The sequence below is a fragment of the Ceratosolen solmsi genome, unplaced genomic scaffold (assembly GCF_000503995.2).
Source record: "Ceratosolen solmsi marchali unplaced genomic scaffold, CerSol_1.0 scaffold61, whole genome shotgun sequence".
Taxonomy (NCBI): Eukaryota; Metazoa; Arthropoda; class Insecta; order Hymenoptera; family Agaonidae; genus Ceratosolen; species Ceratosolen solmsi.
The window spans coordinates 2,138,920-2,164,433 of NW_011948435.1; the positions used below are offsets into that span (position 1 = coordinate 2,138,920).

The 25,514-nt window shown below is 27.6% G+C and overlaps 1 protein-coding gene across 1 annotated transcript in view; it reads right to left on the bottom strand.

Annotated features, from left to right (window-relative positions):
• LOC105364987 (pregnancy-specific beta-1-glycoprotein 1-like) overlaps positions 1–25,514 on the bottom strand; it is a 73,008-nt gene that overhangs the window by 22,062 nt on the left and 25,432 nt on the right. Inside the window, exons 3-5 of the mRNA XM_011503033.1 lie at positions 5,070–5,205; positions 1,229–1,362; positions 835–957 (exon numbers count right to left, since the gene is read on the bottom strand). Coding sequence (XP_011501335.1) covers positions 835–957; positions 1,229–1,362; positions 5,070–5,205 — 393 coding nt within the window. The remainder of the gene's footprint in view (positions 1–834; positions 958–1,228; positions 1,363–5,069; positions 5,206–25,514) is intronic.

The window sequence follows — 25,514 nt, forward strand, 5'->3', positions numbered from 1 at the left end:
GAATAACGTTTTTTATTCAAATAAAATTTTACTTTGATTATTTACCTCTTGCTTGCGTTATTTGGGTTATCGTAAAATTTTCCTCATAAGCTGTTACAATATATTCATACATAAAGTACATTTCTATGGAATAATGTATATAGTATTGTTGTGTCCGATTAAGTTTTTATTATGATTTTTTTTTTTTTTTTTTTAATGAACTATTTTTATGACGCGGTCGATAATGTAGATTACAGTTCAAAATTTGATTACAGAAGTTTCATAACGGTATTTTACATGCATAATCGGTGAAATCGATTATTTTAATCAAGTACTTGGAGTATCCATGGTTGCATTCTAATCAATATGAATAATAGCTCTTCTCGTAACTACAGTTTATGCGAAAAACATTATAAATAATCGTTTGTGGGATATAAAAATATATCTCATAGAATGGAGTAGAAATGCGTTGTAATATGTAAATTTTCATTTCTAATTAAACCGTAAGGATTGAATAATTGATAAGCCGTTGATAAGCCAAAATAAGGAAATTTCAAATTCCATGACATGATTAGTATTTTTACACATTTGAACACCGTACGTGCACCGTATATATATATATATATATATATATATATATATATATGTTTAAAATAATTGTAATACTGTAATATACGTACGTACGTACGTACGTAGGCAGGTTGGTAAGTACAAATGAAATGCCACATATGTATGAAACCGTAATTTATGATTATATCAATTAGCGACAAACTTAAATCCTTATCCATATCTTGTATGTAGTTCCATAAATCATATGTAGGCTAAACTCGCTGATCAACGGTTTCGAAGACATACGTGGCAGAGTAGGACAAAGTGGCTGACAGATAATAGTAGACATATTGTCTCGCTTGTCTCGTAATTAATGGCACTAATGAATACACGAATGGCATAGCCTCGACTATGTTTCACTACCAAACGCTGAAAAATAAAATAAATGTTTGCCTACCCCTCGGTACTTTCTTTTTTTTCTTTTTTTTTTTTTTTTATTTGTTTTTTGTTAATCTCTACCACACACGAATACTAACGTTCGGGGGCGCAAGTGTGCGCTACACGCGCGCAGGCTCCGATGGGAGTGGGTAATCGTGTAAAAAAGTTAAGGGATCGAGGGATCGTGAGCGCAAATATAGATATTTACGTAGAGCGTTAGTTTATGGCCGAGAGATTTTCCGCGAATGAATTAATGACTTACCGGTTCCTCGTTGACGTACCACATCAGCAGAGCAGGTGGTTTCGACGGGGCGGACGTGCAGTTCACGCGGACAACGTCACCTGCCTGGTATTTCGGTTTTCCCCCGGTAATTATGGGCCCTCGCTCCGGCAGCACTGTCAGCATCCCAAACAGAAGAGAAGAGAGTAAGTGAGATGAGCTTTTTCTTTTTTTCAGGATAAAGAGTGGCTGCGAGTGGCTAAACGGAAGCTACTATCCGCTCATCTTTCTTAATTGCGGCAATTAGGCTTTTTCGAGCTTGGCGTGCGCAATACTATCTTTTGCTAGTTCCGAGTATTTTCTTTCGTTTGGATGAGCATTTCGAGCGAAAGCGTGGCAGCTTGCTAAACGAAAGTACGAGCATTGTCGATATTTATAAAGGGCAGTTGCTGGCCATTTTGATCTACAATTTCATTATGAATATTTATTTTGCATTTATTATCCGATGCTGGCATTAGTAACGGTCTTTATCATTGTGACCCGAGTACTTTAAAAAAAAAAAAAAAAAAAACAGCCTATAATTTAAGCAGTTGGCATACATTTTTTAGATTGTTAAATAATTATCGTTTTTCAATTGTTATTGGGTTAATCATATATGATACGACAGCTTATTCAGTGTCTTAAAATCAGCATTATATCGTTACAGCAATTGTGCAATTTATCCAACGAACAAAGCTATTATATTAATAAATGGCTGAGGTCGAATCTATAGACTTTGATAGTAAAAATAAAAGTATAAGAAGAGCTTATCGATTATTAATAAATTTTGATGAATGGAGTTTTGGAGTTTTTTTATTTTAAATAGCATTTTATTAATATGGTATGTCGTTAAGGATAGATATTTTTTAGAATAGCCAATAAAATAAAATTAGATAAAATAGTTGTCAGCGTGAAGTATAGAGTTATAGATTAATTTTCTCGATATATAGAGATGGAAGGATAATCATGGAAATGGGAAGTTTCATTAAGAAAGATAAATTTTGGAAATCTGCAACGTCTGTACGCAGCATGAAATTTCACGAATTTAGAAGAAAAATTTGTAGCGCTTAAGTGAGTGGAAAGTTGAAAAATAGCGAGTCAAAGTTTGTAAGGAAGCATAAACAGTATGACTATGTGTGTACGTGTGGGTGTGCTAAGTTACGTTAGGCATGCATCTGACTCGACTCGCTGTGCATTCTCAGACGCTTTGGATATATGTTAGCTCGTGAAATTTGATCGGATATATCTCAACTTTTCATCTACTAGGTAGGAACGAAGTCTTTTGTTTTTTACATTATGAAATTTTCCACTTTTATATACCGATATTCGAGAAATAAGCAATATTCACGGCATAATCGTGAATTAATATTGAACTTTTTAAGTAGAAATAATTTTTTTACACGTTTCTGATGTTGTACACCTCGTTATTAAAAACATACTCGTATGCGAGCTTAGGATTATAAATTATGATTAAGAGTTAATAAAACCAGTTTATATATGACAAATAGTTTAAATGTTGATTAATAGATTAAATCATTATTTTCGATATAGAGAAATGTTATGCGGCCCGTTCTTGATGTAGCTCGCGAAGGTCGTAAATAAATAATGAATTCTATAAGATCGTTCGTTGATGCCACGTCACGATACATTAATTACGCACATTCATTAGTGCTGTTTTAGCTGCGGTCGATAAGAGCAGATAGGATGATCATTAATTTATATCCTATATTTATATAGAAAGATTAATCAAAAAATGTTCAGCTACAGCAAACATGATTCTATGTATTAAGATGGCGATGGTCTTTGGAATCGAATGTTAGCCAACACCGACTTCGTTACGTGAAAGCGTGAATTTACTAATAAAGTCCACTATTGCAAAAAATAAACACTATGATAAAGTTTAATTGAATAAAAATTTGTCTATTAATAATGTTTAGTATCAATTTTATAACGTTGAACATTAAGTTTATTCAATTTTTATAGCTACTTTATTATTCGATCATATTAATCATCCATAAAGAACGGTCCTTTTTTTTTCTTCTATTTCTACAGTTGTCAATAATATTTGGATTTTATTTTTATTACATTTAGATAAAAGTAAAAAATTCTTAAAAATTTCCATACGCGTTTCTCGTCCTATATTTTTATAATAATGAAAAAAAATGATTAAATCTTCGCACGCAGCTTTTGTCATGTAAATTTACCTACATTATAATCTATCTTAATTAAATTATAATGTCTTTATAAAAATAATTACTCCGTGTAATTATTTCATTCTATACGGTTACTAAGCATTCTATATTTAGATATTATAAGCTTAATATAATTGAATGTATCATTAAGAATTTAATTAGTGATCCACGCTGAACATATTTGATTCATCGAGAATATGTAATGGAAAAAAATTCTACTTTTGCAAACAATGGCTTTCTGTATAATTTTAACGAGAGTGTATGAAAATTCTTATCCATTTGAATCTTATTATAAGATCAGTGATTTTGTTTCCATATTCTTCATAGTTGAAATAACGTGATTTACAGTAGTGTAACTTTTTATATATTCAATAAATTAGGATTTTGTTCGTAATATTTTTCTTTCTTACGTTCTGCGAGTGAAGAAAAAATAAACTTTACTATAAAAAAAAAAAAAAAAAAAAAAAAAAAAAAAAAAATAATAATAATAATAATAATAATAATAATAATAATAATAGGCTTGTGTACAAATTTATGATAATTATTATCAACGAAAGCACTGAAAAAAGGTCAAGTATATAAGCTAATCTCGTGGTGTATGCGATATTTTCTTTCACAATCAAGCGAGTGATTAACAAGAAGAGACAATTTAATGTAAAATGTGTAAAATTTAGCCATTAATGGTTTTGTTGGTAAGGGCGCCTGATGCTATTAAAAATAGATGTATCTAAGCAATAAAAAAAAAAAAAAAAAAAAAAAAAAAAAAAAAAAATTCAAAGCAAGAACGAAAGAACGATAAAGACAGATAGTAGAAGATATTAATAGAAAAGAGAGATAAAGTATGAAAGGCGTGTAGTAGTAATTTTAAAGTCATTACACTAGTAAATAAGTAGGTGGATTTGCATGGGTTTATTTGATGTAAATCTCAGTTATAAGGGAATAACTATCAGGCATTGAAAAAGAAAAATGAGGCGAAAAATTCGCTAAAGAAACTTACACGTTAAGAACAAGTGCAGATATAAAGAAAGAGAGATAAACGTTGGTCATGTGTATAAATCAGTAAGCTCTTATGTGCGAGGCACTTTTTTATTGCCATTGTACAGTTGCTGCTGATACAGTCGTTGCGCAATTGTTGAGTTTCGAAGCTGGTGCGGGAAAAGAATTCAAGTGAGACAAACAGATGGATGACTGGTGGGATCGTGAAAGGGAAATAGAAATATAAAAAATGGATCGATTCATAGAAAAGCTAGAAAAGATAGAAACGAGAGAATAGATAGAAAATATAGGAAAGATAGATGGAGGGGGCGTGAGAGAGAGAGAGAGAGAGAGAGAGAGAGAGCATCTTGGAACTTTATTACGACATGCTTCCATTCCGTCTCTGTCCCGTTTAGTTTATCTGCCTCTCATTCGCGACGTACTCGTTATGCACTTTCATTAGCAGCTTGTTAAGCGCTCGCAACCTACGAAGTAGATAAGGACAAATTGGACGTGGATTATGTAATCGGATAATGAAGCAGCAGGTAAACGTAGAGTATTTGCCTGCGCGTGCGTCCAGACTCGCGGACGCACGCACACGCACACACGCACGGAGTCAGCAGAGGAGTTATCTGCGACTCGGGCAGGGGATGCGTGTGGATATACGTTGCACTTACCAACGACAGTCATATCGGCGTGATCCGAGACGGTGTTGAAGGCCGGCGCCTCGGCAGACACTTCGCACCTGTAACGGCCGGTGCTATCTCCGTCCACTCGACTCAACACAACCGCTCGTTCCGACGAGCTGGGCTTCTGTAACATAACACACGCGTGTCATCGCGCTGGCATAATCTCGTTATGTTGATGAGATGGGGCCACGAGGGTAAAGAGCCTCTCTCGATAAAAATCATAATGTCAATATTACTGCGATGCTATGCATTCAGCTAGGCGAACGTTTCAACAGCTTTTCAACGTTACATATTTAGAATAATAGTGCGCTGGATTTAGCAATCGAAAGTTCGATGACTCCTTGTTATTTCAAGCAATCATAAGAAATTCATTAATATTATTAAGCAAACGTTCACCCTATTCGACGGATGTTATACACTTACCATTAATTGGGCCTAATAATTTTTTTCAGCTATTAATCCAAATCTATATTTTGTTACGTGCAATTCGCATCTTTTACGAAATTTAAACAACAGGATAAAATAATTGGCTATTTTGCACATCCTATGTATTGAAAGAATAAAATCTATACTCATATCTAAATTTCAACTACTTATATTTATAATCTATAATTTACAATGTTCGTTGATTTACTTGCATTTTTAATAGTTCGGTAATTATTAAGCGTGTGCATGAATTTGTAGGAATAAATTTTTAGATTGAAGTGATTAACTGTTTGGTAATTTTGGCATAAAAAATATATATATATATATATATATATATATATATTATCATTTAGGATTAATAAAAGTGTTAAGAGTAATGGCTAAAGATTTCGTATAATCAGATATAAATAATAAATTCATGCTATAATAATATCTTTAACACTTTAACGTTGCATCGTCGTTATTTTTCATAAAAACAATATCTTATATAATATTCATTATCAAATTAATTTTTAACATAATTTTATCGTTTGAAATTTTATTTTTCTAAGAGATTAATAGCTCATACGTTACGACCGATTATCTTTAATAAACTAATATTTTGTTGTTGCAATATAAAATTTTAATAATCCATCGGGCTTGTAATTTTAACTAAAGCTATATGAAATAACAAGAAAAAAAATTTGAAATTAGGTGAATAAAATATAAAATATTGCATACGGATAAATAATAATAAAATTTAGTATAAAACTTTAATTTACTCGAGAGAAAAATATTAGAAATCAATCTTTTCTTTTGTCTTTTTTTCTTTTTTACAATGATTGTATAATAAATTTTCTATATAAATAGAATTAATGTTATTTCTTTGTTTAAAACTTATAATTTTATTGTTCAATAAATTTTATTTCATCAGAAAGTTTAGTGTTTCAGTTGCATATTCATGAATTCGTGAATATTGAAAGAATTCTTTTATTAAAGAGAGACTTTTATAATTTAATATATCGAAGTCATGCAAGTTCTTATTTAGTTTAAAAAAAAAAAAAATCTCCAAATGTAAATAAATTATAATTCAGAGAGAAAATAATTAATTTTATTGGCTATATTATCTAGAGACTTTCATTAAATGCTGATTTCTTTTTATTTTATTCTTAGTCATATCAATTAAATAGACATTAAAATTTATTTATTTAATAGCATTTATTTATATACATATTTCAATACATATTTATTTATTCGATAGCACATGTATGAATTATATATAATTAGAAACAATTCGATGCTTTAGCGATTTATTTAAAATAAATCTTAGGTTAGGATGATGAAGTATTATTATACAAATAAATGTAAAATTAATTCTAAATATATCGCGTCATAAATTATAATTTTCTAAATTTATTTTGAAATACCAGAGACTTTTTGTTAATATAAAGAAATTATATATTTAAGTATATATTTCTCATTTAATATAAATATCGATTTTTAGTTACAATTATTTATTTATAGTAAGTTTTATATAAACACTTCTGTCAGAATAGGAAATTATAATAATTAATACATTTTTTATAAAACTTTTATTCTTTAAGACTTAAAATTATTCCTTAAAATGAAACTTTTAAGTAATAATGAAAAGATTTTGTTAGGGAAATGAAGATTTTCCTCAATATTTTTGTAAGTATCAACGTGGGTATCCATAATTTTATGCCTCTTGGATAATAAGATTTTTTCTAATAATTTATTACATTTTAACAATTGAATAATATACTGTAGTGGATAAGTATTATAAAAAGTAAATGTTCAATTAACTATAAATGTCCTTTAATAGTATATAGATTTAATGTACACAATTTCTACATATAAACAAGATATTTTTATAGAATTCAAATCTTTTATGAAATTGAATAAAATGGGGTCTTATCGATTTTCAAAAATTACATACGTATGGATAATTTTTGAAGACAATTATTAGTAATGTATTACTATAAATCCAATTTATATATATCTTGAGTAAGAAAAGCTATTAAAATTATACAAATTTTCTTCATCATTCAAACTTTAAAAAATCTTAAACTTTAGAAACACAATATATTATATGCATTATATTACGGTTTATATGTAAAAGTTATTTTAAAACTTTCATAAGAAATTAAATATTTATAGTATAAAATACTAGCTTGTCAGATGTGTTCTTCCTATCATATTTTATAATTTTTATATAAAACGTTTTCCGCTTGATAAATAAGAATGAAAAATTCAAATTTAAATATAAATATATATTTATATATTTAATACAAGAGGATATTATAAAAATTTTTATTTTCTCATATATATCTAATTTTATATTCATATCTTCATTTCTATTTTACACACACACACGCACACGCACACGCACACGCGCGAACACACACACACACACACACACAACGGGAATGTATGTACCCAATAGAATATAACAAATAGAATGTAACAAAAGCTTCATTCAATAAGAGAAAGTGTATTTTTTACTTAACGCTATGCATTTTTATATTGCATATTCATTCTACATAATAGTACGTATTTTTCTATTGTATATTTAATCATTATTATTATAGATATAATAAAGAATGAAACGATATTTTTGTAATAATATTTATTTGAATAATTTCGTATATTAATGTCAGTCTATTTGAAGTAACATATGTAATGAAACAATCTGTTTTTTTTTTTTTTTTTTGAAAATTCTGAACTTATATCACTTGTTTCTGACACATTTTTATTGTATATTATTATTTAAACTATCATAACACAAATGACGTATCTAGGTAATTCTATGAAGATAAGTATATTTTAGTTTAATAATGATGAAAGGGCTTTGTGTGTGTGTGCGCGCGCGCGTGTGTGTATAGAATTTCGTCTCCTTGAAATCCCCTGTGTAACTTTGACCGACATTTCCTTCGTGACTTTATAATCCACAGAAAGTCTAGAGTGAATTTAGGGTTGTCAAAAGTTAAATTTAAAATTATTTATGAATATTTTAACACATCATTTATAAATGCTTCTATTAAATGATGTTTTTTAATTTCAATCTATCTCAATTAAGTATAGCGAAAAAATTTGAATATCTATTTGTCCTCTAGATGAAGAATGGAAATTGATGTATTAATTAATTTATTTTCGGAACTTATTAAAGAAATATCTCTTTCACTTAGAAGTATATTAATTAACAATGATTAAAGCGATAAATTTACAAATTCAAAGTAAAACAATACATAATATTTATCTTTAATAAACTTTGAGGGAAAGTGCTAATATTATTCACATAATCGCTTTTCATACCTTCATTGTTATTGCGATTTGAATCTTTTCGAAATAAAATTTAACATATATGGATGTACAGTGAAGCGTAATATAACAGATTTTTTCTTATGTTATGTTCTTATATTATTTTATATTCTACTTAAAATCTTTATAATAGTTTAGTTAAACTTATTTATATTAGTTTACTTTATTACCAATAATTATACATTTTCGCGTGTATTAATTTTAAGTTAAATAATTTATTTTAAATTCATATTAATGATACAATTAAATAAGTCAGTGAAGATATTCTACTTTATTCTATTACTTTAGTAGAAGATTAAGTATAATAGACAGCACACAGTGGCATATGTTTACGGTATCGTAGATTTTTTATTTTCCAAGGTAAGTAATCGATAATAAATTATTAATCGATACAATATGTTATAATGTTGTATAATACATATCATAGTACTCTGTCTCTGTAATGGTAATAATTGAATGATTAATTAGTTAGTTATCTTAGTATTACGTACTTAGTAAATACGATAGATGCTTGTAGAATTACCGATAAGCCATTTAAGCACACAACCATCTATTGCACCTCTTCATGCTTAACCGAAAATCAATAGTTTATTAGTTTTTTATTAAGTAAAATTCGTATCTCTATTTTAGCACGAGCTCGTTTAGCTTATTATTATTATCGTAATGAGTGAAATTTCTTTCATAAATAGACGTTCCGCAAAATTCATTGTTAAATCTTATCGCTAGATAACCCACACTAGGTTTTCTTTTATGAAAATGACAGTTAAAATGTGACGAGTATATATGGGATCATAATAGGATTTTATTACATTGAACTATATTATTAATATATTATTAATAATAGAATAATATTAATTTCTGTTACGATGAATCAGTTGGGAATTAGAAGGGCGGTTGGTCTACAACTCCCAGTGGTATGTGTGCACGTGGAGGTTTGTTTGGCTGAATGTGCATTCCGTAGGATGGCTATTTGGTTCCTGAATCTTTCTTATTATTATTGAAAAAAAAAGAACAAAAAAAAAAAAAAGAAGGAATGAAAAGAAAAACAAAAAGGAAAGAAATGTGGTGAAAGGGGATAGAAGGGGAGAAGACATCGTCATAAATGGGAAATGAAATGATATCATCGTGTGAATTAATATGAACGAGCTTCCAGGGTGGTGTTTCGTCCATGAGAAAATATTTGTAGCGAACAAGATAATAAAATAATTCATCCAACGATTCGGAAAATTTTGATATAATTATTTCTGATGCTAATTCCAATACAATTAATGCTAAAGTTTACGGGATTAGTTAAGGCGGTACAAAAAAAAATTATTCGGACTACAATAGCGCGTAGCATTTGGCAATGTCGGTAATTAGTGGCCATTAGAGCTACTTTCAAAAGCTATTTCTTCTAATGATTATCGAAAGATATTTTAAAAAGTTTTGACGCAGACGTTATTAATGTTTGCCTTATTTCTTATTATTCAATTTCATCTAACTTTTACCAATTTTAAACACGGGACGATAAAGTTCTAAGCAAATTTAGAACAAACGAGTTTCCGTTAAGGAGTAATTCGATCAGTTTTAAGTCCCCGACACATATTTCCAATCACTTGCTAACGACAATCTCTCCCCTTCTTCAAGAATAAAATTTATCAATACAGTCACGAACGACAACGCGTCCAATAATTTATTCGTAGGATGAAAAAGTAAGTGAAAAATTTACGTAGATTGGATCAATTCCGAGTAAGCGATTGGTATAATAATAGTGAGAAAAAGCTAGGTAACCGCCCACTCGAGCCATTACCCAAAGCGAGAAATTCAGACGAACTTTTTTTTGTCAAGAGGGAACATTTCCCCACACTCCAATGAATATATCAGGTATGCATATTCCCCAGTGGTGCACCACGGCGCACAGAACAATTGCGCAAAAGCTATTTTCGACACTCTTGTGCAACTCCACATGGCCGCCCAGCGTATGTGCGCGCGCGTGTGTGTGAGCGCGTGCGTGTGCGCGAGCGTGTGTGCGCGTGTGCGTGTGTGTAAAAAACATCGTTGGCCCCGAAATCGTTGTTCTCAACTGTGCACAGCTACGTGAGTTGCGCACACACATGCACGTGGAAGCGAGCGCACTTGTAGCGTAAGTAAATGGAACGTGCCCCGGCACCTTATTTACGCGACACATGGCGACTTTCTCGTACTGTGAGCGCGCATTCGCGCATACTTGCGAAATAAAGAATTGTTGGAAACGAGAAGAGCTATGAGCGAGAGAGAGAGACAGAGAGAGAGAGAGAGAGAGAGAGAGGAGGAGAGAGCGGGCATGAGTGGGAGAGGGTGGGACTGGGAAATTACAAGAGGCGTCCCGTTGCGAGAACAAAAGAGGCGGCCGTGATTTCCCGATGTTACGCGCTCACTTGTCTCTCGTAGTGCTTCTCTTTTCAGGAGCGCGGGCGCCGAGGGTCGAGAACGGGGATGTGCGTCGCGTGTGAAAGGGAGGCAAAAGGAGCAAGAGGGCAACCGAGAAACGAGTCATTCTATTTTCACTGCACGTTTAAGGCTGCCGGAGTTTGCGGACCGAATTTACGGTCGAATCACGTCCTCGATTCGTCCTAGCTCTCTTTGAATCTCCTCCTCCTTTTTCTCCCCGTTCCTTGTCTCTCTTCCTCTCTTAATTTTTTTCATTATCGCTGCATGTAGACACTACGTTTTGTTATTGTTGTTTTTTTTTGTTAAAGATATAGGAGAGCCTATCGATTGAAGTTAAGGTAGTGCGAGTGGATGAGGAGCCGGAAGCCTGTCTTAACTAGACTACGTAACAAATTTTTTAATGCACCCTGGCTCAACTACTCTAGGATGTAATTGTAAAATTGCTGACGCAGCTGAATGTACGCGTTTCCCTATTACAGCCTTTAACAAGTGATTTCGCAATAACTTTATTGGACTATCAGTGGCTTACTTCAATAGATATTACATGTCACGTATTATTAATAATCAACGGAATAATATTATTGCAGTTACATGAAAAAAATGCTTTTTCATTATCTTTGAGCACCGTTGAGTGAAGGCTGTTACGAGTATGCAAGTCTTTTTGAATAAAATTACTCTTCCCTTGTACCTCTGATTATAAAATCTCATCATTGTTTTACCCTAGATATTCTCATAGCGCTCATAGAGATGAATTTTGTAAAATCCACTTTTATAAAAGTAATATACCTTATATTTAATAAATGCTAATTTCTACTCTCCTTTTAACCCACTTAACTACTCAAATTATCAAACTTGTGTAGATGAACTTTTGATATAAATGTATTATATATATATATATATATATATATATATATATATAAACATTAATAATAAGATACTTTAATTTTCGAATGCTCGTTTTTGAAAATGTAGGATAATAAAATTAATAATATTAAAAACGAATGAAGAGTATTGATTTTTAGATAATTTTATAATTTAATGAGTAATAATTTACTTTATGCATTAAATGAATATAAGTATATAATATACTTAAAAGTTAAAGTAAACTATTAAGTTATCCGAATAACAGTTTAATTTTGCCTGAGATTAATTCATTTAATGTAAATTATATATTTTTTTTCGTCGTTTGATAGAAACAAGTTGTTTTGAAAAAATTGCTTCCTTACAAATGTAATTATAATACTCATTGAGTATGATAACATTAATTAATTTATATGAATTTCGAGATCTTTTATATAAATCATCAATTTTTATTTTATTACCATATTTCATGGTTAAATCTATTTTTCATAGTGCTCGCTAATTTCTATTTTTTAAGAATTTATAATTTTTTATATCATTAAATTAGCTTCATAAACAGGTAGAATAAATGCTAGGAGTTTTGTATTTCGATCCGAATACTTTATCGTCAGCAATAATAATAAGTCCATAATTATATTCAGCGTTATATTAAAAAAAAAAAAAAAAATTAATATTAAAGCTCATTATTTACAGCTGTGTTTGATTTAAATACCAAACATAATTATAAAATTGGGATGTTTTCGAAATAATAATATTAAATAATTAGATTAAAGAACTTTTAAAATTGGTGATACATAATTTGTAATTTTAAAAGTATGAAATACGACGTATTTTGAGTTGAATAAATAAGTTTTTTTGAAATGTGAAAATGAATTTAAAAAATTCAATGAACATTATGAGGACTTATTTTTTCTTACGTAAAATATTGTAATGAATAATAATAGCCTCCTAACATTGTTTTTTTTATATGTTTTTTGTAATTATATTAATTGAAGAACTTACTATAAGCTGAATTATTGTTTATTATATCTTAAATTGTTTATCAAAGTCATTTTTCATAATAGAGATTAAGTGTAGCATTTTTCAATATTATAGATTATATTATCTGTACATTTGTGTGTGTGTGTTTTTTTTTTTTTTTTTTTTTTTTTTGTTAATACACCTAATAAATACATATTATGTAGAGTATCTTTGAAATATAGAGAAAATGGAATTATAATTTTAGTCTTAAAATCTGATGATCAATAAAGTCAGATTTTTTGTATTTTTTGTATTATAATTATATTATTATAAATGAAATATTAATTAAATTTGATTATAATAATATGCAAAGTACTTGTTTCATTCATCACACGCAATTTGCATGAATCCTCTTTAGTATATAAATAATGTGAAATGTTAAAAACAGTATATCAACTAAAAATTGCTCATGCGTTTCTACCATATTGTTAATAATGTAAAAGCTTGATGAGAAATTAAAAAAATATTATTGAAATGCAAATTTATTCTTTTAAATAAATGAAATTAAAACTTTAATGTACGCAAATTACGTCAAATGATAAAGAAATCTCTTTATACTTTGTATAAATAAATATAATTTAGTTAAAATATATCAAATTATTACACATTCAATTTTTTTTTTTTTTTTTTAACCGGACTTAAATTGTCATTGGTTAAATGACGAAAAATAATAATGAGAATAGTATGGCAATTCTTTTAATTATATATTATGGGCTGTTTATCCTGAAATGTTTCTTATTTTATAAAAGTATATTACTAAAGAAGTACATACGATCACTATATTATTTGAAAAACTTGCGATCGCTATTTATTTATGGAATAAGTGAAAAAGTTTGATTTATTTTGTCATTGGAAACTGTTTTTCAAACATCAAAGGATTTATTATTTGCATAAATTTTCATTATATGATTAATAATTATAATGAAAATTGTATGTACATGATTTTAAATATCGAAAAATTTTATCCTTCAAATATAATAAATATAGTAAATATTTATATATCATTATGCTTAAACAATTTTATAATGAGTATTGATAAGAGATTACAGAAGATAATAATATTTGCAATTGCATTATGAAAAAACGCATGTTTTTAGCTCATCTAGTGATAAGTTTTATTATTATCACGAAAAAAGAATATATTATTAGAAATTAGTGAAATAATTGTAATTTTTAAGAAATTTGAAAACGAGCTAAGCTTTCTTCGTTGTATTAATGTAAAATATTTCTATTTTGAAATTTTCTTAAAATACGTTGAATACTGTGCATAATTAACGAAAGTTGCTCTTTTTGCTTTTTCTTTTTTGTTTGTTACATGTTAAACAACCTTTGAGACGCAGTGCTTATAAGTTTTGAAACTAAGTGAAGAATTCCATGATATACATATATTTGAGTATAACGAGAAATAAATTAGTTTTATAGATTTTTCTATTCTGAACAACAGGAATCTCAAGAATTCTTAAATCGCATTAGCAAATTCTATTAGTAAATTATATCTAAATTTATTACTAAACTAAATAATTTGTAAAAAGAATTGTTAATATATAATCTTATTTAATATCTTTTATATGCCGTTTCTATTACTTTATAATTTATATAGTAACGCATATTAATAATAATGATAAATAAGATTTTATTTTATATTAAATTATGAGGTAGCTGTTGTTTTCAAAATCTTCGTTAAAAAATTTATTGATTAATATTTTCGGTAACGATTTAATTATTAATACATTGAGTTTTTCTCAACAGTATAAATAAATATTGCACAGTATCCATTAAAATAAACTATTCAGTTATGCTGGAAATCTGATTTTTTTCAATACATATACACGATATTTTATGGGATTTATCATTATATGGGATATAGGTTATCTTGAATAAGAATCTGAAAATATAAGTGTATTCAAATTTTTTTTTTTATTTTTCCAAGCATTTGAAAGTTGAATGATGTTAAATAAGCAAGGCCTGTAATAACTTCGTTATTGTTGAAATGGAGATTTTTAAATTTCCCGTTGCATAATATATGCAAAATATATTTTATATTTTTATAAATTGTCAATTGTCGAATAATTAATACAATGATTAAATGTAAATTATATCGGTGTCAAACGCCACGTTGAATTACAAATATTGAATTATATATTTTAACAAAATAATAACGAAAAAAATAGTTATAATTATATTATGACATGACAAATGCATCTTCATTAAAAAATTGAACATACTAATTCAATTTTTGAGATATAAAAATTAAACGATTAGGATCGAAATTTTTACTAGAATTCAGAATTTCGACTTTGAGTATAAATTGCAAATTTCAAATATATTAATACGATTGTACTTTAATATTATATTTAATTATCATTATAGACTTATGATTATATTTAGTTTAAGCCTCCACATGTATACTAATGCAATCGTAATGTCCATTCGGAATTACAATGAAACCTATTGTGTAGAATTTCTATATTTACGTGATTACGATGAATTAATTAACCGATGCTCGTGTTAATTTGCTTGAAGCACACTTTTAAATACATATAAACAAATCCTGAAACAAGTACGTAAATGGAAATAATAAGTTAAAACGATAAAATGTTAGCATTATTAGTAGGCTATAAGCGGCGCGTGATGAAGGTGAAATGGGGAAAGCATTGGCGAAGCGTTACGATAATCCGGCCACTTCAATTGAAAGCACAGCGTAACGCACTTTTGAATTCGCACCGACGGCCTATTGACAGCACCGCTGTGCAAATATAATTGCCAAAGTCATTGGTGAGGACTGAATATAGTCGCCGGTTTTTATTCTTTGCGGAGTAGCGGCGTGGCCGTCGGGAAGTTGCTCTCGAGTGGTATGGGTAAGGTGCTGGGAGAGGTTAAGTACCAGCTGGCCTATACGGTTATACCGAGTGAAACCAGCTGTCTGGCTTAACCGTTTGCTCGTGGCTCGTCGCTCGTCGCTCGTCGCTCGTCGCTCGTCGCTCGCACGTATAATGACAACATTTTATGGAATGCGCATACACGCCCGCGTCCGTGAGCTTCCCGTTCAAAGGTATTAAAGCGTTTGTTTCGCACTTGCGGAGCGAAGGATAGAGAGTGGGCCGACTGGCGGCTGGGGAGGTGGGAGGTGGAACTCTTCTCCATTTCCCTGCACTTTCGGATGCAATTCCACGACTGGCTTTCTCGTTTTAACCCGGGAATGCGGTGAGCGAGTTTTACGCCTACGGAGAAAATCCGATGAGTCGCGAAAATTCGCCTTTAATTTCAAAAAACGTAAATTGGTCGAGCTTTTGCTTAGCTTAAGCACGATATATCAACTAAAATGCCTCTCTTCAAGATTTCATACGCTATAACGTGAATGTCGGTGTTCAAGCTATGGATTAATATTTAAAGTTTACATTAACAAATATTGAATGGATTTACAGTACAAAAAGTATGCTTCATTACTATTAAAAAGCAACACGATATTTCTTTTTATTTTATTTTCGTTATTATTATGAATTTAAAGTTCTTTTATATTTCATATATCTATCTATATATATATATATATATATATAAACGTCATTGAATAATTCATTTTTATATTTTTCAGAACATAATATAGCAGTTAATTAATTGTTTCACATCAAATTATATTATTTATGACTGGAATTCGATATTCAAATAAAATGATATTTTACTATCATAAATCAATGTTTAAACGTCTAATTAAAATTATAATTGATAAAAATACTTACGAAATTAAATTTACAATATATTTTTTACGTTTTCGTAATATGATAGCAAAAGTAGAGTAAAATTCTTTATTAAAATATTTATATTGTTTTTTAGCCTATAAATCATTGCGGGATCGAAGAATTATAATTTATAATAATTTTTTGTCTATCCTGGTAGTCTTAAAATAAGTCAAATAGTTTCGGAACGCATTTATTCTTATTATGAAAAAAATCGTTATAAAGAAATGAAGTACGACTCAGGAATAGGAAAGTTTTAGTAAAACTTTTATTTTTTAGTACTCCAGAACAACTGTTCGTTGACCTCATTTATCTTAAAAATTTTATATTATTATGACTATGAAGATATTATAAAAATATGAAATGCTCAGTTTTCGTAAAAAAAGGCATAAGATAAAATTTATTTTCTGCGCATAATTTTTCCGAGAATCTATATGACATTTATGAAAACTAATTTTTGCTCGTGTAATATACTTGGATTTCAGATTTTTAGAAAATTTTTTTTTTGCTAAAATGTCAGAGCACTATAATATTTATTTGTTAAAAATTGAAAGAATATTATTGTAATATTTCAGTCAGATAATATTACTTGTATCAAATTCGTATCAAATTGTATGAAACACAACGACCGTATTGAAACATTGAAAGTCATTGATTAATTTTGCTTCGAGTAAGAATTATTTCATTATATTTAAACTATTATTCAAATATTTTTATCTATCTTAATTATCTATATTAATTAATTAAAAGTGTAGAAACTATTCGCAATGATATTGAAATGACATATTGATATTTGATGTTTTTATGTCAATTTTTTTTGTCATCAAACAGTTTATTCTTAAAAAAAATTACTACAATAATCTTGCTGTTTAAAAAATACAAATGATATCAGGAGAAATTGTAAATTATCGTAGTTCTTATTGAAATCTAACTAAATGTAAATACTTATTTATATCTTTGCCGTCGAAGATATTTATAATGAAAAATAAACGTTTCAGAAAATTATGTCAATCGAACAGTTTGTAGAAGAAAAAAAATATTTTTCTTTTCCTTATAATTATCTGAAAGACTAGGAACTGTAGCGTCAATGATGACGGATAGACTACTTTTACCTTGAATATTCAATTACACGTGCAAATCTGTTGCATTTTTATGTTATAAAAAAAGATTTCATACTTTTTCTCAAACTTACACTTAAGAAGGTATTAATGCAAAAAATTTAAAATACTCATATGCATGTTAAATGTTTATTTCTGTGTAGTATAGGGAATTTTGTATTAATACAACATTAACTAATAGAATTGAAAAAATTATAAATTTTTTTCGCTTTGACAATTGAGTAACAAAGGATTCCAGTATACGAATGTTTTTCATACAAGTTTAATTATTTTTAGAATGCATTTGTGACGCATCGTATAAATTTTTTCGAAAAATTCTTTACATGATCTGAAGAAAGTACAAAATAAAAGCGATAAAATGTTTCTTATTTTTAATATGTTGTCAATAATGATGAAAAAATCATTGTCAATAAATGTCATTTCATGACATGAAATATTTAATCATACAAAAAAATTAAAATAAAGAAATAATTACAAGCGTTTTGAAGTTAAATTATTTTTACTTATAATTTAAATATAAATATGAATGTTTATTACATTAATATTACATGTCTGGAAATAAACACCATTAATAAAAATTAATTATTAATGGTATTGCAAATATTTCTTATTGTCAACTAAATACTTGTCTATTTATAATATTTTCATTAAATGTTTTAATTGTATTCTTCATTAATAACTAAAATTAAGCTTATATATGATTACAGATCCAGATAAGGTACAAACAAATAAAAAAGAAGGAATAAGTCAATTACGTATAGTATTTCGTCATTAATGTTAGTAATAATTGGAAAGTAGGAAAAAAAAAACAAATAAATAAAAAAAAAAAACGATCGATTTAAATTGATAACTCGGTTATATTTATTTTGCAAACAAGGTGGCTCTTATTATCACTATATTGAATAAAATTAGAAAAATTTTGATTAATTAATTTTTTAGTTTCGGGGTAAAATACGGAATATGGGAAAACATATAATTATGCCGAAACAATTGAAATCTTCCACGTGATTAATTAAATTACATTTTTTTTATATTCATTGTCACAATTATTTGTCATATTATATTGTTAAATACTTTTGTCACCCGATATGGATAAAGCGAATATTAATAATTAGGAATATTTTATTAGAGTTTTTTTTTTCTTTTTTGTTTTAGAGAATATATACATATACAGATGCGGATAATATAATACTGTTTTAAATCGTGTCGTTTGGTTATAAAATTATTATACTGAAATAGTATAGCGCATATTCATAAAGCTAATAGTGTAAGTAGAATTGGTTTTTTTTTCAATTTTGTGTAACTCGTGGCGTGGCTGGTGAGAGTGGTGGGTCTCAGTGGGCAAACTCGCATACAAAAATGTCGAAAGATGTGGGATTAGACTCTGCAGTAGTAAGAGACAGTAGCAGAAGGGTATCCGGAATTATAGCTAGGAAATTCCTCTGCTAGCACTACTATCGAATTGGACCAATTGCCGTGGAGTGAGAACTTGGCCCGGGAATTCCGGCGTCGAGCGATCGGTGCGCAAACTCCTGGAATTGTACGGTATGTACGCTGCCCAGGAGAGAGTAAATCTTTTTGTGAGCAAGAAAAAAGAGAGCGCGAGAAAGTGTGACAGGAGAGCGCCTCTCGGGACTAGGCAAGTCGCTTTACTTCTTCGATTTTTCGTTTTTCAAGGAACTCTTCATACAGTGGCGATAAAATTCCTTTTTTCGCGTGGAAGTAAAATCACGTGCGCGTGTAATTCCGAAGGCGTTCGCCAATTTTATCCCCCTTAACTGCTTCGGTCCAATTATAGATTTTGATACTCTTTGTCATGTTCCAGATCGCTTCATCGAACAATAATGATTTTATTACATATGGGATCTTGAAATACCGTCATGTCTATGGTTAAGATGAAGTTATTATCCTTTGTCGTACAGCATTACATTATATTATCTGAAGTTAGCGCATAGCAGAGGGGCCAAGTGTAAGTAAGCGTTGCATATTATCGAAGTTACATCCGAAACTTCATGTTATATGTGGTATACGTGAGAGTCAATGCTCGATAGACTTTATCAAAATAATCGCAGAAGTATGACGGCAGAGTCCAATTATTTTCTCTATATATCGATTCAAATATATAAATTGCAATCGTTCGAGCAGTGATTAATTCGTTTCTTATAATTTTCATGCAACATTCAAAATTGGAAGCAACGCAAGTTTTGAATGTGTTATTGAAATTCAAATTTGCAGTGAGATTTATTTAAAAATTTTGTTGCTACAGAAGGTACCTTCTTATTGATATTAATTTGATTAAATAAGTAGTTGTTCACTCTTTATACAATATAATCATTATCATAAATAATAACAATGATATTATTATTATAATAATTATCATCATTATTGCTACTACTATTTGATGGATTTCATTTCTATTCAATTTTCGTAATAATTATTATTCAGTTATATTATTTGGTACGTTTGTCAAGCATCTTCAAGAATATCTGAAAATTGATTTTTTTATTAAAATATATACTCTTGCTCTAAATTTAATATATAAAATCATGTTTTTATTTTATTTATGTATGATTTTCTTTCCATTAAATATTTAAAGTACCTTAGATATATTCATCGTTTGGTAATATTACAAAGAGTTTATGAATTCGTGTTATGTATTATAACATCAGGGTAAAAAAATGTACGGGTTTTAAAAAAAAATTTACTCTATAATATTTCATAATTTAACAAATAAATAATTGCAATAATAATATCAACTATTAAAATAAAAATTGCATTTGAAATACAATTTTTAATATGGAATAATTTTTATTTTTTGTATTTTTGTTTTTTGGACTTTGATGAAGTTTTAACATTATTGTGACCTGACCTTTTGCAGAATAATAATAAAACGGCAATTTTATTTGATAACGATTTTACTTGTCTCAAATCTTAATCTTGAATCATTATTATAATTACATACATTTTAAAAATATTCTAATGAATGTGAAAAATCTTTAGTAACTATTTTTTATATATTTCATTAATTTTTTTTATTTCCTAATCTTCTATAAATAAAATTCTATAATTAAATGTTATTACGATTTTTCGAATTACTTTTTTTCTTAGCATAAATATTTCACTTTATTGTATAGAAAGACAAAGGAAAGGTAATTAATATAGTTTACTTATATCGCAATATATTGAACCAAGTTATGCACTTCCTTACTTGTTAGTCTAATTAGATACTTAAGGTAGTTTAGAGACTATGTTATACAAATAAATAAAAAATATGCTTTATTATCCTAATATTTTAAAATAAAAGAATTGTTGATTGATGATTTTTTTTTTTATTCATTGCTCGCCCATAATTTTTACCTTAACTAATTTAGTGTTTGTGTTATATATAAAATATAATATGGCTTTGATCTGAATCTGAATATATGTATTTTTAATTTGTGCTTAACGTAAAGGTAGATCGAGTTTTTCCAAATTTCCAAATTTTTTTCTACTCTTCTTCATTATGAGATGAGAAAAACTATTCTTTTATAACTAAAAAGAATATGTATATTATTTTGATAATGATAAGAAGATTACAGATTATGAATGTTTATGATAATGTACATCGATTATCATGTTTCAAAATGTTTCAATCATATCAATTATAATGTAATTAAAACATTTCTATTACATAATTTTGTAATACCTTCATTTGTGTAGTTCTAATAGTGTATAAACCGAATGTATATCCGAATGTGTTTTTATGTATAAATGTTTAAAGTAATTTCATAAAATAAATTTTGAAAATTTGTTATGTAAAATTTTACATATAAATTAAGTTGTTATTGCTTACTTTAATTCTTAAGATATATTTAAAAAAATTAAGTATAATATTTTTCCTTATGTAATGACTGCAGTTTATGATTCGTGCTTTATCTTGATTTTTAAATTAATCTTATATTTAATTACTGGGGAACTGAAATTACTTTACGAATAGAGAAACAATTTTCCGAATAGACAGTATTATAATAATATTATTGGAATATTACGCTAATGAATATTATACTAATTATTATCATATAATATCAATTTATTATATAGAAAATATTTAATCCCTAATATGGATATATAGCTAATGTAATAAAATATATCTATTTACATATTTATGGATTATGGTTTGTCTATAGTATTCGTACTCCATATTATTGATTATTTAGAATTACGACATTGTTACATTCTATATGCAAAATTTTATTAATATTATTTCGATCAAAATTAATAAAAAAAAAAAAAAAAAAAAAAAAAAAAAAATAACTGAATAAAAGCAAAATATATGATTAAATTACAAAAAACACTTGACATATAAAAGCGGACGTTATTTGCACGTGACAAATATACAAATACAATGCACTCTACGAATAACTGTAAACAAATTTTTATTTTATAAGAAAATCAATATCATTTGTTATTTCACCATGCGCTATCTAAATCATATATTAATAGATTCATAGAAAATTTATTAGAAAGCCAAGAACGTTATATTGATTATAACATTATCATATTATATTGAATGTTACATGTGAGGAGCCTGACAAATATGTTTTAAATTTTCTTACAAGTGATTTATTTATTGGTGTAATAATAATATAATAATATAATAATAAAATGAATTTACGAGCACTTAAAGGAGTTAACGGGATATGATGCATATCAGACTGCACTACTACAAGATCGAAACAGTCGTTTTCACATAGGATATTAACGAAAATTTTGCAGGATATGGCCGTCGTATTTTAATTGCTTATATTAAACCCAAAGTTGCTAGAGCATTTAATAATGATTAATATAATGCAGAATATATTACAGTACAAATATGTATGAAACTGCAGAATATTGTGCAATTACCAAATAAGATGAAATAATTAACATTTTCTTTAACATTGAATTTTTTCTCTTACGACTGGTAGCATTTTAAATTCTGTACAATCAATGCATTCAATTGCAAAAATATACTCATTCTGTAAGCAGATGCACGAAATTGCATAATAATATAAAGTTAAGTATATTCCTGATCTTTCTACTTCACTGTCTTTTTCTCGACCCTTTGTCTGCCCAGGTCGGGTGAAATGTCCCTTTGGGCATTACAGAATTGATTGAAAGAGGCTACTAATGGTCTGGCATCATTTGAAGATAAAATCGCCTGGCAGCGTGTCTCATTTTTCATGGAAATTCATTTCCATATAAACGCCCAGGCAAATATTATTTATTTGTAGAATATTTCAATGTGCCTTAGATATTTTTCCCTTTTTCACTTTGCGTATGAATGATACTGCTAGGTAAGCCATTGCAATTTTCTGTTTCAAGCTCTCAATTTATTATAAGTGTTTTTTAATTTTTTTTTTATCTGCGTCTATTTATTTCTCATTGTTCCTAGTTAGCGTGCATTTCATGTTTTCAAAAGAGAATTTATTACCATTAGAATACATTTTATTTTAAAACTAACAATATTCAATTTATTTGATTGTTTCGACAATTTGTAAATAAAAAATTATGAAATATTTATGTAATTGTAAACATGGCAAATATTGAAACATTAATAAATTGCTTTTTATATGCGAGCGAAAAATTTTCTCTCGTTAAACTCGAAGAAAATTATTTATTTTTCAAAATATTTTTTTATATTCAACTGTTTTCAATTCACAATTTGATTTTTGATTTTTAGCAAAATGTCTTCTATCGTTAATAATACTTTTCAACTATTTATTGATTTCGTTTTGCATAAAGAATTTCCTATATTTTCATATCGTTTCATTTTTTTATTTACCGAAACTTATGTGTAAGTGTATGTCTCGATATGATAGAATGATCGATGAATTATTAAAGAAAAAAATTGTCTCGTATTTTATCTTTTACCCAGTACTGTAATCATTATTTTATGCAATGATCATATAAATTTTTATTATTATTAAAATTCAAATCACTTATATTATATCATTATTTATTTAATTATTTCTGTATTACAATTTTTGTACAAATGGGCCAAGAATAAAAGGTTATAAAAGTAAAAACATATACGATTACTCATGTATTGATATTTCATTTAAAGTATTAAAGAATCTTTAGATATATTAATTTTAAAGAAAAAGTAAAGTTTGAATGATCTATTCGACTTTTATATCAACGTAGACCAAGGCGAAAATTTAGGATGAAAATAAGAAATAGGAATAACACAAAGGATAAAAATTTTCAACCGAGCATATCTGATTGAATAGATATTGTATCACTTGTTATATATCTTTTTCTGATTTAAGGTTTTTTCCAATAGGTCTTTTGATTGCAACTCAGAACATTTATAATATATGAAAGAATATAAAATATATTAATAAGTTAAATTGGCAGTATGTGGGATCTATTTAATCTGATACAGAATATAAAAAAATATAATTATATTAGTAATATAAATATTTCTATAAATTATAAGTGTCAATAAAAGAAAAACTTACTTAATATAATTAACTATAAAGTTTCAAAATTTTTTTAATCAACTAATTAATAAATATTTTCCATTAAATCAGAGAATTTTATGGTATTAAATTAATTATAAAATATATTAGAAATTTTTCTATTTAGAAATTTTTGAAATACTGACTTGGCACATTCTAAACAATTTTCGAAATCATCAGTGGTAATGACAAAATACATGTGTGATCAAAGATACGAACGGTATGTAAAAAAAAATTAATTTTTCTATTACTATCATTGTGAGAAAATATTTAATAATATTTACCACATAATTATAACTGATTCTTTTAATTAAAAAACAACTAAGATATTATTTATATCAGAAGAAAGGAAATATATAGATTTATAAGTTATTAATTTGGATGATAATTCTAATGCATCCATATGAGATGTACTGTACTACATTTATCCTTCTGGTTAATTTTAAATTTACGATATTTATTAAAGTTACAATTGCAGGATCTTTTATAGTAATAAAAAATCTTTATCGTAATAAAAAAAAAAAAAAAAAAAAAAAAAAAAAAAAAAAAAAAAAAAAAGTAATTCATACATGCGCGCATAAATGCTTTAACATTCTTTGGGAAATATAAGATACGTAATACATTTAATAAAACACTGGCTCATTTAAATTAGCATCTATATATTTACAAGGTAACTCAATAAAGTGAAGTCATTACGATAATTGATGTACCGTATGAAATTGACTATCGAATGAAAATTGCTTTCTGGAAGAAATGCTTTCTCGAATTTGCCATAAATAAATTTATTATATTAAAAGTATAATCAATGGCTTTTAATAAGAAAGACTACAATTGTAAATGTTTTTTTTTTTTCAATATTTGGATTTTAAGAAATACAATTTTTAGATAATAATGACACATAACTATAGAATTATGAAATGTCCAAAGCTAAATTTTCTAGTTGTTTAATTTGATGAAAATGTATGAAATTATATATAAGAATTTCTATAATACACCTATCTGAAGTTTATCCTTATATTTTGGGAAAAACCAATAAATAGGATGCCTTATCACAATTGGCAATCT